The 15306-nt window shown below is 36.5% G+C and overlaps 1 protein-coding gene across 1 annotated transcript; it reads left to right on the top strand.

Annotated features, from left to right (window-relative positions):
* Window positions 1-1725: 1725 nt before the first annotated feature.
* On the top strand, window positions 1726-15302 carry LOC120427127 (sodium channel protein Nach-like). Its single transcript, XM_052710364.1, has 5 exons — window positions 1726-2452; window positions 5614-6323; window positions 6383-6615; window positions 6678-6742; window positions 14846-15302. Exons 1-5 carry the CDS (start codon window positions 2070-2072, stop codon window positions 15288-15290), a joined length of 1836 nt encoding a protein of 611 aa, XP_052566324.1. The 5' UTR covers window positions 1726-2069; the 3' UTR covers window positions 15291-15302.
* The last annotated feature ends 4 nt before the right edge of the window (window positions 15303-15306 follow it).

Below are 15306 nucleotides of genomic sequence, written 5' to 3'. Positions count from 1 at the left end.
ATTTTGCTTTTTAACAAAAATCAAAAACTGACGATTTTTTATATGAAAAACATAAAAATATTTTTATCTTTTTTAAAATAAACATTTTGAAAATCAGCCTTCGTCATGCACACGGGACCGGTTTAAAGAGTATTCACCAAAATTTGAGCCGTTTTGGTCAAAGCAGTGTTGAGATATCATGGCACCCGTTTTTGAAACTGCTAACTTAAAATAGATATATTTCGGCAATGACACAACCAAATGTCCTCAAATTCGTTTTCTTAATAGATGAAAATGTATATTTTAATACACTGAAAACAGATATAAAAAAAGATTAAATGTCTGCTCATACCAACCTCTGAGATTTTTGCAGATTTACATGTATGTAACCCTTTAAAAAAAATTTGAAAAAGGTATGTTAATTGCGTAATACATTGTAAAATATGGGAAACAATATTTTAAAAAGCTAAATTTCAAGGGTAATTACCGAATTTCCGTTTTTTGTCTTGCAAAATGCTTTACACATTGTAAAATGCCTGCTAAAATTTTCAAAATATCTATAAGGGACTATCCAGAAACCACGTGGCCACTTTTTTGAAATCTCAGACCCCTTCCCTCCTACGTGGACAATTTCCATATAAAACAGATCTGATAACAATCTAATAAAAGACACCATGCGTCTCCATTTCTTTTTATTTAAGGGAACGTCCGTTCTTGGAGACGCAAGGTACTTTAAATTTGATTGAAGCCTAAACTTAACTTTGATTTTTTAAGTATAACTTATTTTTGTAGCTGCCTTGAATTTGGTTGGTAGAAGTTGAATTTTTATAACAATTTGGAAAAAAAATAATATCAAAATTGATTTCAAATCTTTTTTTATCACCATGCTACATTTTTCTAAAAAATCTTCATAAATATTTTGTCTGCTGAAAGCCGAAAGTTGTCTCACTAGGCTTATTTTTAAGAGAAAAACTCTCAATGTTCATGTGCGCAACAACCTCTCAGCCTCTCTTTCCGTGTCGCTTCACCGTCATCGGCGTTTGTGTTGCATCCGAGCACGAGCGGGGCGGATGATCCTCGACATTTGGATTCCTTTTCTTCGCCGTTTCTCCTCAGCATCGTGCTGACGCGATCCTCTCCTTGTGCATTGACTTATGCTGCGTTTTCGTTTGTGTTTGTGCCGCCCGGCAGAGTGCACGATTATTATTACACTGTCCAACACATTTTTTGTGTGTTTTTTTTTTTATGTTTTCAGGTCAATACAGAAGCTTTAATTGTAGTGATTTATGCTATGCTTATGTTTTTTTTAAATTTTGTCAGCATTTTAAAATTTGTATTGGATGGACTTGGATGGACTAAACTATTTGCAAACAAAAAAAAAAAAATTGTTGACCAGTGTAATCGTTGTGATGATGGTGCTGCGGCGGCGGCGGCGTTGGCTTTTAATTCATTGATATGGGTTTATGTTTTTTTTTTTTTTTTTTCATAAAATTATTTTTATTAGGTCCTTTTCGGTACTGGGACCTTATGGGTTTATGTTGCTGCTGGCAGGGCCCACACTTGATAATTTCGCTTGTTCTGTGCCGATTTCTCTCCTTTGCTTGAGCCGTTGAAGAAGGGTTTGCATGTGTTGGTGGAAAAATTATTCCTTTTTTTTGCTTGAGAGCAAAAGCAGCTGGTGCAGTTCAACGAAAAAAAAAACAATGTTTAAAGCGAATATGAAGCAAACAAATGAGCAATAAGAACCAGTACTTGTGGGCAAAGTTGAAAGAACAAGGGTTTTGCAAAAACTGTGTTCACGTGGTTTGAAAAACGTTGAAGATAACCTAGAGTTTTTTTAAAGGTTACATTTGAAGGTTCGTTTCTTGTTGCTTGACAAAGTCGTTGAACATGTCACTCCCTATTATTCAAGGCAATTTGTTTCCTTCAAAGGAGGAATCGCAACAGGTGCAATTTATCGTTCTATTACTATGACGCACTAGAATAATTTATGATCAATTAAGAGCAATATAAAAACATTCCCTTCTGTATCTTTTTCAACTATCCTTTCCCGAGTTGCACTTCAGTTCACTTTCCATAACGCACCGACCATGTTCTCTCCGCCAAGTGTTCGTCTGCTGATGGTCCCACTGGCGTCGGTGCGGTCCTTGCTGTTCACGTTCAGGAAAACCTGTCGAGTGTTTTGCGAAAATACCTCCCTTCACGGACTCAAATACGTCGTTGGAACTGGATTTTACGAAAATTCCGGCCACCAACGGTTAGCCCAAGTGACGTGGGCCATCATTTCACTGCTCGGGATTGTGTTCACCATGGTTATGATGAAGCTGTCCTGGGTGCGCTTTGGGAGTACGCCGACGATAACCACCATCGAAACGACCACCTATCCCATCTGGAACATTCCGTTTCCGGCGGTAACGATCTGCAATATCAACAAAATTGACCGGAGCCGGACGAGGAACTTGACGCGGCAGTTGTGAGTTTGGTTTTGTGGAGATTTTTGAATTGTCTGGTGATGTGCAGTGTATGATTTACGTATTTTTTTTTATTGTATCTAAATTTCTTAAAAATGAAGTTTTTTTTAAATACCAGGCTTGTTTTCATGTGGCCGACTTATACATATTTACTTTATATTTTTCGTTTTTTGAACGTTATGTGTGTGTGGTCCAATCCAATACCCGCTAACCGGTAGCGATATTATGGGAAAGTATAGTTTGTATCAGACTTTGTATATGCCGAATGCTGATACAACTTATCTCAGTCCCGGGTATTAGGTGGTGATAGCCCTCGCGCTGCTTCCAACGACCCGTTTCAGAATGACAGAGCTCCTTGCGGTCCAATTCCGAGGTCGCTGGGCATTGTTCGGCCCCGCCTAAACATAGAAGCAAGCATCTGAAGGAAACTCGATCTATATTTAGACTTCCAATCCCGTCATGGAAATCAGGGATCAGCGCGTATTTAATATGAGAAGATAACATGTTTCAACACTACGGATCATTTCACTGCTAGAGTGTAAACCTTCTGATGGCCGACTGCTTAGCGTCCCAGACCACCAATCCAAAGGCGTGAGTTCGAATCCCACCTGATTCATTTTCGTTTTTGTTCATATTCAAAGTTCAAATTCCTGATTCCAAATTTCAAAGGTACCGACCGGGATTTGATCCCTGAACCTTCTGCTTGTGAGGCAGAAGCCGTAACCATTAAGCCACGGAGCCGGGTTATTTTTCGTTTTTTGAACGTTAGTATTTAAAATGATTTTTCCACCTTTGCGAATTCCTCTTGAAATTTTTCTGTGTTTTTGGCCCCATACTAAAGTATCGCCTTTTGCTAATTTTGTGAAAAGCTTCCATTTTCAAACTGTGTTACCTTGGTAACCATAAGTTGAAGAAGTTCGATCAAGGACTCGTGTTAAAGAAAATTGTGCGAAGAATCGACGCAATCTATTTTTTTATGAAACATTGTTTGAACTTTGTGTTACGCAAATGGAAACATGAATTGCAATTTTTTACCCTGAAAGTCAAAAAAAATCTTTAAGGTTTGACCAACCCTTTTGTTTCTGAGTAATATATTTATAATAATAAATACAAAAACTAAAAACACACACACACACATTTCGAAGTTGGGGTTCCGTTCATTTTTTGTATTATCCTAAACTGGCTTCTACGTGAGAATTCCTCAGACAAACTTGAAATATTTTTAGGTTTTATATAAAAACCATTATTTTTTTTATTTTTTTAAATATCAAAAGGAGTCCATAACCAGGGGTATCAAATTGAGCTCTATGGTATGGGGGAGTGTGGTGGGCCAAAAACAAATCTCGTTTTTTGTAAATTTTGTAAAATTTTCTTAGGAACACAGGAGGGGCAAAAAATATATAAAAATTGAAACAACAAGCCATAGTCTTAACATTTGATTGAAAAAAGTGTTTTAAAATGCATTTTAAACTAATTCAGTTGTTTTGCAATCATTAGTTTTGAAAAAAATATGATTTGACGAAAACACAAATTTAAGCGAAAAAAAACTTTTGCGGTACTGTACATCAAAAATTAAAAAAAGATTTTTGAATACAACCAAATATGTTAAAAATTATTTTAAACGCAGTGGAATGCATTTACAAAAGAAAGAAACATTTTTGGTCTCCCTAATTTTTCGGGCCGATTCTGAAGGGTGGGGTGACAAAAACTTGTGAAAATATTTGTACCAGCCTTATTTTACCGCTACACATATTTGTCAAAACCAGGGATGAAATAATCGCTAAAAAATCTTATTCGCTTGCCAACTTTCTTCGCCCAAGAAAAAATTCATTGACGAATAGTAACAGGCAATTTTTTGACGTATGATGTGACACCTGCAAGTGTAGTAGTGAAATCGAAGATCCGCCGAATTATTCAAATGATATTTTTTTGAATTTCATCTAACTGATCTATCATGCACAAGAGAGCAGAGCCATGCTTCCTTCTTTTTTTTTCTCTTGATTTGTCCCTCTACAAATCAAAACCGTATTTTACTCAGCAAAAAATAATTGAATCTATTTTCAACATTTCTTTTTTTTTTTTACGATAAAATATCTCTTTATTTGTTTAGATTTTATGATATAGTAGTTTGACATTTTTATGTCATTTTCGCATTGTTTTGAAAATCAAACTTAAACTGCATTTGAGTTTGTAACAACATAATAGCTTGTTATTTATTTCAATAGCTTAGAGAATAGAAAAGTCACTTCAAAAATATGAAGGCAGCCTACCTCATAATTCATAATTCAAAATTCTTTATTAACCCATCGAACCTAAGTGGTCTACATGGTTTGGATTGGCTCGAAGCCCTTTAAAAATGAACTAAACTCTGAAATATGCCTGAAATCATCATAACAAAAAAAATACAGGTAAAACAAGATATTTTTTATCCAGCGAAAAAAGGACTTCCTATCTTTTTACAGCAGACGTGTTATAAGATAGAACAAAAGCGATAAAATTACACTGTTTTAAATCCATAAGAAACAGAAAATTGTATTTTTTTTTAGAATCCTTAAGATTTTAAAACAATCAAAGCCACTTATGCTCCGCTGGGGTAGGGGTAGGATTTCAAGTGTGCAAATATTTGGTGTGCAGTTATGAGTTGCAAGGGTGGAGAATTTGGTGCAAAGTGTGCAATATACCCACAGGAGCAAACCAAAAGTAATTTTTGTTACATCCTAATGACCATTTGGACGATTGTTGTGGCTCTAGAAAGACTTCGAAGAAACATCGGATAATTGAATCTTTAAAAAACGTAATCTCGTCTTATATTTGAATTCAAATTTTGAATTTGAAAACAATTTAAGTTAGTAAGTTAAGTTCTAGTGGCTGAATGCTGATTTTAGGCACAATGAATTAAAAGTAGATAACGAATTTTATTTTTCATGTTTTGATTATCAGAAGCGAACTTTTTACGAGGACTTTTTTTGTATGATATCTATGTTCTACTATGATATCTTAATCCTCTCCTTTTACCGTGGTTTTTCTGCAAACAAAATTTCTACTTTTTGTGTGTTTTTTCTCTTTTTTACATACTGCTTGTTATACACGCTGAAATAAAATTAAAGTTTAAAGGTTTAGATTGGGCAACTAATTGGAATTACTTAACATTATCTTCCCCCAGGGAATCGCTCGGACTAACACACAATCAAGCGATCAACTTGCTGGTGGCAATGGCCAGTTTGGTCAATTTCGATGCAATCAACGCCACGTACACGGAACATGAAAAACTGCTCGGTAAGCTGGGCTACAATCCGCAAACAATGCTGCTGGACCTCAACCAGCCGTGCCCTTCGCTAATCCGCTACTGTTACTGGCTCGGACAGGAAGTTCCGTGCGACAAGTACTTCCACGTCACCAAAACCCACGTGGGCTTCTGCTGCTCGTTCAACGTGGTCCCAGCCATGCTCGTGGGCAACAAGGCCACCCAGCTGTCGACGCGAGGCTCCACCGACATCCGACTTTCTGGGGCCGGTAAGCACGTGGGGTTGTCCGTTACGGTAGACATCGAACCGCAGAATTACATGGCCCCTACCAAATCTTTTTTCGGGGCGGAGGTTTTCCTTCACAGTCCGAACGATTTTCCCGCGGATTCCGATTTTGAGGACACGCTGCAGCCGGGCTGGGACGTGGACTTTTGCGTAACGCCAATGCCGATCGATAGTAGCGATTCGCTGAGGAGGGTTCCGTTGAAGAAGCGACAGTGCTTCATGGAGGGCGAGGGAACTGTCCAGTCGGGTAGTCCGTTCAGCTCGAATCTGTGCATGTCCGAGTGCCGGCTGAGGACCATCGTGAAGCTGTGCAACTGTGTGCCATTTTTCTATGCGGATTTCAGTGAGTTCAGTTCAAAGTTATCATCAAAATCTATTGAAAACATTTAAATATTTTTTCAGACATTTCAGAAACAGAAGGAGTACAATTATGTACTTTGGCAAATGTCAACTGTTTGAGGCATTTTAGAAGTAAATTTAATATGTTCGAACTGTTTATATTAATTATATTCTTATATATTAATTCTATTGCAGAAGACTTTTACAGCTTGAAGCCACCTCGGGGAATTTCTGGCGAACACTTGAGGTTTGATCTTGGCATGGATTGTGACTGTATGCCGTCGTGTTCGTTCTTGGTAAACTAAATAAAGATAATTGATTATTTATTGTTTCAAAGGTGTTTTCTATGTTGTTTCAGAACTATCAGGTTCAAAGTATTTCTAGTAGGAGAAAAGCTGGACCATTTGCGGCTTCATCATATTTGTAAGTATAAGGCAGTTGTTCCCTTCTGTTATTTACCAGTTATATTTGTGTAGGGGTTAAGAGCGACTTTTCACCAATGTGTAACAGGTCGTATCGAGGTGCATCGATTTGGATGAAACTTTCAGCGTTTGTTTGTCTATACATAAGATGAACTCATGCCACATATGAGCCCTCTACGACAAATGGAAGTGGGGTAAAACGGGCATTTAAATTTGAGGTCCAAAAAACATTAAAAATCTTAAAATTGCTCGCATTTACGTAATACATTATCTATCTATCTTAGATGTATTTGAAATGTCTTTTAAAGCCCTTCAAAATTTGCCATATACATCCGGATTAGTTTGACTTATTCTCATAGCTTTTGCAAATTACTGTTAAAAATGAATATTTTTAAAACCCCAATATCTTTTTGCAACAACCTTCAACACCAAGGTCAACACCCGTACCCCGTACCCCATAGGTCAAAAGTTAGAGATTTTCATGGACTATACTGCCGCTCTAATCAAGTCCGTCCCATATGTATTTTTGTCGATTTTGAGATAAACCTAAAAATTGTCTTGTTTGAACTTCTACTTTAAGCCTATTTAATAAAAAAGTTATGTTTGTTCTAAAAAATCCAAAATAAAAATCACTTTGGTGCTGTCCCATATGCAAAATAAAGGCAAGTCAGTTCCTTGTATAAAAATGTCTTACAAATCAACAGCAAAAATTGTCAAATATTTATATTTACTCAGATTATGTACCTAAGTAGGGGAAATATACCATTTCTCAGCCTATTTCTATTATCGGCCTATCAGCACTTTGATCATGAATTACAGCTTTCCTAAAGTGTTTTTGACTGTTCCAAAGTAATAAATAGCTCAAACAAAAGTGAGCAAGCAACTCTGCATTGTTGATACATCTGAAAATGTTGATTTAATAGCGCAAAACGGCAAAAGTGATGAGAATTGGTCGATCGGCTTAGAGTGATTAAAATGGGTATATTTCCCCTACTCGCAGAACTTAAAAACACAAAGTTTTTCATATTGACGGTATATTTTGAATTTTGAAGCGTAATAGCAGAAAACTTATTTTGCCTTTTTTTCCTCATGCATGGGATAACCACGGTAGTAAAATAAAATACATACCATTGAGCTAATATTCAATACAATCAGTACTTTTCCCTTCTTGAATGAATAGCCATGGTCTGGTTCTGGATTAGGTTCCCTTCCGTTAAACGATTCTGGATTACTCAATTTAAGGGCCCAGATATTGATCATGCAATCAAATATCTATTCGTTCTGCAGCAAAAGAAATAGAAATAGTACAACGTTGCTGGCAAAATTTTCGCTGCTGGAAACTTTTCTAGAATCATCCTCCAATTTAATAAACCTGAAACAAACAAACTTTTAGATCTTTGATAAAAATAATTTGGAAAACCACCAAAACAAACCAACAAATGACAGGCAAATTTCTGTTGTAAATGATCAAGCCTACCTTGATAACCTGACAGACTTGCCTTTATTGATGGATAAATAAAGTCAGGTCAGTCCCAGCATGAAAATTTATCAAATTAACCTATAAATTTTAACTTTTTTGAGTAAATTTTAAGATAGGGGTACTTTTTGAACCAATATTGAAATAATTGTTGAAAAAATTATGTAAAAATTGGTGATTAGAAATGTAAAAAAGGTGAAACATTTTCTGGGCTTCTCACGGCGATATCTCAGCACTCACTTTTTACATATGGGACGGACTAGATTGGAGCGGCAGTATAAGCCTACGGTACCGTCATCTGGGGCGAATCGGGACTACAGTCTGAATAGGGACAGCAGTGTTTAGAGCATTTAATGGTTTAAATTTGGAATTGGGTGTTCACATTTTATTGGTCTGAGTCTGTTCTAACCGAAATCAACCAGAAAAATCAAAATATTGTGCATCTACATGGCTATAACTGCAGCCCCAATTCGCCCCATGTGTCCCGATTCGCCCCAGTTGACGGTATTAACTTTTTGGCCAATTGCAGTTTTTCTATAACAATCTTCTACAACGTAAAATTTTACCTTGTAATCCTATATGACGGCACTTTTTGTTTTCAACTTTGACATTTTCGAAATCCTTGGGAAATTCTACGTAAGTTTGAAGGGTTGAAGTTGTAAATTTGATAGAAAAAACTGCAATTTTCAATGAATCAAAATATTTATTAACAATTTGTTGAATTAGAGGTGAAACGGGTATTCGCCTACTTGATACAGTATTTGACGTATTGATCACAAGGTAAACAAGATCTAACTTTTTTTCAGAAATATTTTATTTAATTATTTTTTAAATCAAATTTACAACTCCAACATTTCAAACTAACCCAGAATTTCTCAAGGATTTCGAATATGTCATAATTGAGACCAAAAAGTGCATGCTGTTTGGCGATTTTTTGGTCGATTTTAGCGTGACAACCTTCATGATTGAAACCATATGGGACATTTATGCGAACAAGGGCAGTAATTCTCCTTCAATATTTCAAAATGGTCTCGGAATTGACTATCCGAGAGGGTGGCAAAGATAAAGTATTTGGAATAATTGCATGGAAATGTGGCAGGAAACCACAAACGATATCTGGAACAACATTCCGGAGTTTTTTTTTTGGAAAAGGTCCAATAAACCAAATACCCCTGACACAAGGCGGTTTCAAAAACACCCAAAATGCAAAAACTGTAAATTTGGTTTATTGGACCTTTAAAAAAAAAAAAAAACTCCAGATTTGAAATATATGTTGACAGTTGGAACTATTTCTAGACAACAGGTAACAATTTAACAAAACCCGCAGTGTTGAAAGTTATTTGGGGAGTTCAAACTTTCATATGCTTACCCATCCTTTTCTCGTGTTGCTTTTAATATTTCCATTCCTAATCCGATCACTACACACTGTGAATGAGACTGTGCATAGAAATCGCCTGCGTTTATACTTTCCATCGACTATTCGAGTTGCTATATTCGAGTAGATTCGATTCATTAGTTCGTCTATGCAAAAATGCTATCCAACATTCAAAACTTGTTATCTTGGGAACATCTTTTCTTGTCGTTTTGGTGTCTTCAACAAAGGTGTAAAAAATGTCACACTCTACAAAAAATTTACTTCTAATAAAAAAATCTAAATTAATGTTGGTAACCTTTGAAAAATTTTGATTCTTAGAAAAACGTCCAAAATAAAAAGCCCGTACAACAATTCCATATGAACAATAAATTAAAATTTTTAAAATGGTTTCAAATTGGTCAGGGGGTTTCTTGGTCTTAATAGTAAGCCACCTTTTTTTTTTTTTAATTGGACATAAGGGTGGTCCGAGTTACGTTAGGGTGGTTCCATAAATTAAAACAATCGAAATAATTAAAATTATCGTTTTTTACGATTCCCTTGTCGCATTTACTGACATTTTGACGCAAATGAAAGGAAAGGTTGGTCTTTCATGGCAAAAACAGCCTAACTTTTGAAAAGGTCGTATGAAAATATCTTACTGGCTTTTGGGATTATTTTAAATTTGAAGTTTTATCGTTCCTATGGAATTGCTGTATTGAGTCGTGTGGTGTTCGTTGGATCGAGCGGAGTGTGAATCGGCGCGCGAGAACCCGCGGGAAAGTGGTAGAAAGTTCTCGAAATCATTGAAAAAGGGGTCGCGGTGTGGCCAGAGAAGTTGGCCATCAGTCGTGTGGTGTTCGTTGGATCATTCGGAGTGTGAATCGGCGCGCGAGAACCCGCGAGAAGTAGTGGAAGCTTCGGGAAATCATTGAAAAAGAGATTTGCGTCGCCGCGTATTATATTTACATTTCATTCTGAAAGCCCATCCCATAGCATCGATGCTCGGATGGCACGACGGCGGTAAGAAATAAAAAATACGCGATTGATAAGTCCTTCTCATAGCGTCGTAGCTCGGAAGGCAACGATTGTTTCACTTTCTGGTCATATCATCTACCAAGATGAATCCTGACCTTCCCTTTCCTTCCCCTACTAACACAATTCCCCCACTTCCCGTGATGCTTGAAGGGGATGCTGTGGATTCAACGGTCTCATGCGGTGTCAACAGGTATAGAGCGACAAACTCTGTGTCTGATGAGTCTGCAACTTCAACTATCGGACTAACATTCCTACCTTTGTTGAACTGCATCTCCTTGGGGGGGCGCCGGTATTGACTTAAAGCAGAGATCTTCAGGGGTTATACAGTGAGGATGATTAGCTCCCCATTACTCATCTGTTGGTTCATTGTGTAACTTCAGCTGATCCGTCAATAACGGAGTAGCAGCTCATTGGCAGTCAACCATGCTCATGCTCATGCTCATGCTCATGCTCCTATGAAATTGCTGTATAAGTATTTATATTATTTTTACGTTCCGAGAAAAAACAAAAAAACACTAAAGCACATAATGTAAACAAAAACAAACATTTTTTTTGTACGGTACACCGTTCTGCGCATTGTCCCAAAGTTTGGTAGAATTTGGTTGCTATAGTTCCGAGTTATAATCAAAAATCTAAACAGTAGACGTGCATGCACTTGTGACAGAACGGCTCCGACTAAAATTCCCATAGACAAATTGTCACAGTTGCAAGGAGTATGTTTCAAGTTACGCTATTTTGATAGCACAAGAAATTTACCGAACTTTTCGAAAAAAGAAATGATATTAATATATTATATAAGGTCAGCCTTCTTATGAAAAAAATAAATAAAAATAAATAGATAAAGGTCAGGCTTGGTTATGACTTACGCTAATAAAAAAAACTTTAAATACGAAAAAAACGTTCCGATAAAACATAAAAATGGAGCACTATTTTTATCAGAAAAAAATAAAGTTACTTTATAAAGTCAAAAATTTATTTTAGCTTTTTTTAGAAAAATCATGATGTTTTTTATGCAATGCTAAGAAATTTATTTCGAATTTCAAGTTTTAGCAAAAGATGGCAGTTTTGACCATCTAAAACTTTTTCAAAAATGATTTTTAATTGGTTTTGTTTTGCGCAATTTCATTGTTATGTTTTTGAAGAGAAGTAACATTTGAGCATGGCCGATTTCGACCATTTTTATTTTTTGTATTTTTTTATTTGGCTCAAACTTTGTGGGGGCCTTTGCCATGACCAAATAAGCTATTTTGTGTCATTGGTTCACCCATACAAGTCTCCATACAATTTTGGCAGCTGTCCATACAAAAATGGTACGTAAATATTCAAACAGCTGTAACTTTTGAGTGAATTTTCTGAGCAATTTGGTGTCTTGGGCAAAGTTGTAGGTAGTGTTGAGAACTATTGAGAAAAAAATAAGCACACGGAAAAAATATTTGCCGATTTTTTAATTAACTTTTTTTCACAAAAACTCAATTTCCCAAAATACGTATTTTTTGATTTTCGAGAATTTTTGATATGCTTTAGGGGACAAAAACCCGCAACTTTTGAGCTTTAGAGAAACATGGTCAAAAAACTTGCCGCCGAGTTATGAATTTTTGAAAAAATTGCGAAATTTTCCGATCTCTTCGAAAAAAATATTTTGATTTTTTTAAGATCAAGGCTAAAATTTTAAATGGGCGTGATAATCAATGTTTGGCCCTTTTAAAATGTTAGTCTTGATTTAAAAATTTCCAAAATATTTTTTTTGAAAAGATCGAAAAATTTCACGAATGTTTCATGTTTTAACATTGAAAATCGGACCATTAGTTGCTGAGATATCAACATTAGAAAATGGTGGGTTGTTTGGGTGAGACTTAGAAAACTTCAATTTTCCTGTTTCTTTTCATTAAAGCGGCTGTATCTCAGCAACCAGAGGTCCAATCTTCAATGTCTCTTAGACAATTTCGTAGCAAATTTTCTGAACGTTTCAAAAAAATATATTTTTAGAAATGGTCACTCATGGTCACTATTTTTAAAAATCGAAAAACTGCAAATATTTCGCTAAAATCAAACTTTCGGTGGCTATATCTTGAAAACAGAGCCCTTTATCAAAAAATCTGTAAAGTACTTTTCGATTGGAAATTCAATTTTGAATTTAAAAATTACATCAAATTTGTTTTTGCATGAAATTTCGATTTTTTCCAAAAATCCATGCGAATGCGAATGCGAAAAAATTTCGATTTTTTCCAAAAATCACTATTTTTTCAAAAAATCATAACTCGGCGGCAGATTTTTTGACCATATTTCTCTATAGCTCAAAAGTTGCGGGTTTTTGTCCCCTAAAACATATCAAAAAATCTCGGAAATCATAAAAAATACGTATTTTGGGAAATTGAGTTTGCAGGCCAAGGATTGATACCTAAGAGCATGTAATGGCACTGACCTTGTTGCGTGCTCTTCGGTTGACGTCCACGTAAGGAACATCCTGGAAGGAGCGAAACTAACTACATCCGTAGTTCTGTTAGATCATCCGAATTATCTTGATCAGAACAGTATAGCTCTGGTTCCTTGCGAGTGTCCTATTTTCTTACCTCCACGTTGGCTTGGTTTTCATGATGACCTAGCTGGTGGCCTGTGGAAACGGATCGTAAATCTTTGACCACCGCGGGTCAGAGTCGAGACGGCTAAAAGAAAGGGGCGCGACAATGTGGGAAAGGGAAGTAATTTGTGATTGTAAACGGTATTGTTTTGATTCGCAGTATGTTGAGTCAACTGCTGTGGATGTACCTGAAACATCACAGAAAGGGGTTTCTATTCTTTTCATTTGTATCTACCATCTATCTTCTGCTTTTATTTTGCTCAACTGATTCAAACTTATTCACTGATTCTTCTGTTTACTATGCACAATTTGGTTTGGATTTTATTAACTCTTGATTCTCTTAACTATCAACGCTTTTCCACTATATTTGACTAACTAATGCTGCTGCAACAAACTGTCAGTTTTCCCTGAATTTGGTAGCAATGTCATTCTGTTTATCATTTGCCTTTTCTTTATATATCTATTTGAATAATTTCATCTGCCATATAAGTGGTCGTTAATGCAATCTAAGCTAACCTCTATTTATTAACTATTATCTCTTTCTACATCTACTACATAAATCACTATCTTTCTTTTACTACTGATTCTTTACAAAGTATATTTCCTTCACTGTCCATTGCTTTGAATCTTCACCTTTTTCTTAAGCAAGTGAGGTTCGAGCCTTTACTCAATTAATGGAATGATTAAAGGATTAACACAAATATTACTATTGTACTTTTGAAAAACTTTTATAAAATGCTTAGGACCAAAATATTGTAACAAAACACCGCGACAAAAGAAATAGCAACAGATAAACACGACTCAACAATAGGGAAGATTTCAGGAGAAAACAGTACACAGTAAAATAACAATAAGTTTTTGAATTCAAACTAAAAATAAAACAGTTGATAGGCACACTATAAATGGTTAGGCGCTTATACTTACATCAAACCCTACGTAATGTACCACCCCCGGCCGAGTTAAAATGCGTAACCGGAAAAGAAGGTGTGCATGCCTGGCACGAACACTCAAAGCGTGTTCTAGCGTGCTGCTCGTACTGACTCAGAGCAAGGGTGAGATGTAGGTGTAAGGGCAGTGCGTGTTCGTCGGGAACCTGGTGCATAAGATCGGTCAAGGCCCGTTCTTACACTGAAAATTGCGAATTGCGAATTGCGAATTTTGGGAAATTGAGTTTTTGTGAAAAAAAAGTTGATTAAAAAATCTGCAATTTTTTTTCCTTGTGCCTATTTTTTCTCAATAGTCCTCAACAATACCTACAACTTTGCCGAAGGCACCAAATTGATCAGAAAATTCACTCAAAAGTTACAGCTGTTTGAATATTTACGTACTATTTTTGTATGGACAGCTGCCAAAATTGTATGGAGACTTGTATGGGTGAACCAATGACACAAAATAGCTTATTTGGTCATAGGGAAAGCCACCACAAAGTTTGAGCCATATCAAAAAATACAAATAAAATCTATTTCCGGTTCTGTTAGAGAGTTGCTCATTTTTGTTTGCATCTCATCTATAACTGTACTGAAGACACCAAAAGGATCAGAAAAGCCGTTTTCAGGATCAACTTTCGATATTTGGCTAGCATTTTTGTATGGAACTGCTAAAATTGTGTAAAGAATTGTAAATGGGAGGGTTTTCTGAATAACACTCTTTTTTTCGCCAGTGGCGGTCGCAACGTGTCCAGCTTCGCCACCCTGCACGTGCACTTCAAGGACCTGTACTGCGTCAAGTATCGGCGCGATGCGTTCATGACCTGGGACGTGCTGCTGGCCGCATTCGGGGGCATCTTTGGCCTGTGCATGGGCGGATCGGTGCTGAGCGTGGTGGAACTGTTGTACTACTTTTTCGTCAAACCGGTCACGTTCTACAAGCAGGATCAGAAACGGCGGGAAGCTCGAGGAAATGTATTGGATGTGAGGGGGCGATCACGGATTGGACAAGGCTTTCAACCGGGTCGCTATCCGGTGGGGTATTTTGACCGGAAGAAAGTGATCATGAGAGATCGGATGAGTGCAAAGGGTAAGAAAAAGGGAATGGGGATTTCATCGTTTGGATCGTTTAGTAAGGGACGTCAGAGTAATGAACCGGAAACGTTATTTCTGTATTGATTCGGGACTCATCTTT

The sequence above is a fragment of the Culex pipiens genome, chromosome 3, assembly GCF_016801865.2.
Source record: "Culex pipiens pallens isolate TS chromosome 3, TS_CPP_V2, whole genome shotgun sequence".
Lineage (NCBI taxonomy): Eukaryota > Metazoa > Arthropoda > Insecta > Diptera > Culicidae > Culex > Culex pipiens.
Note: the sequence above shows the minus strand (reverse complement) of the source record. Positions and strands in the feature narration are given on the sequence as shown.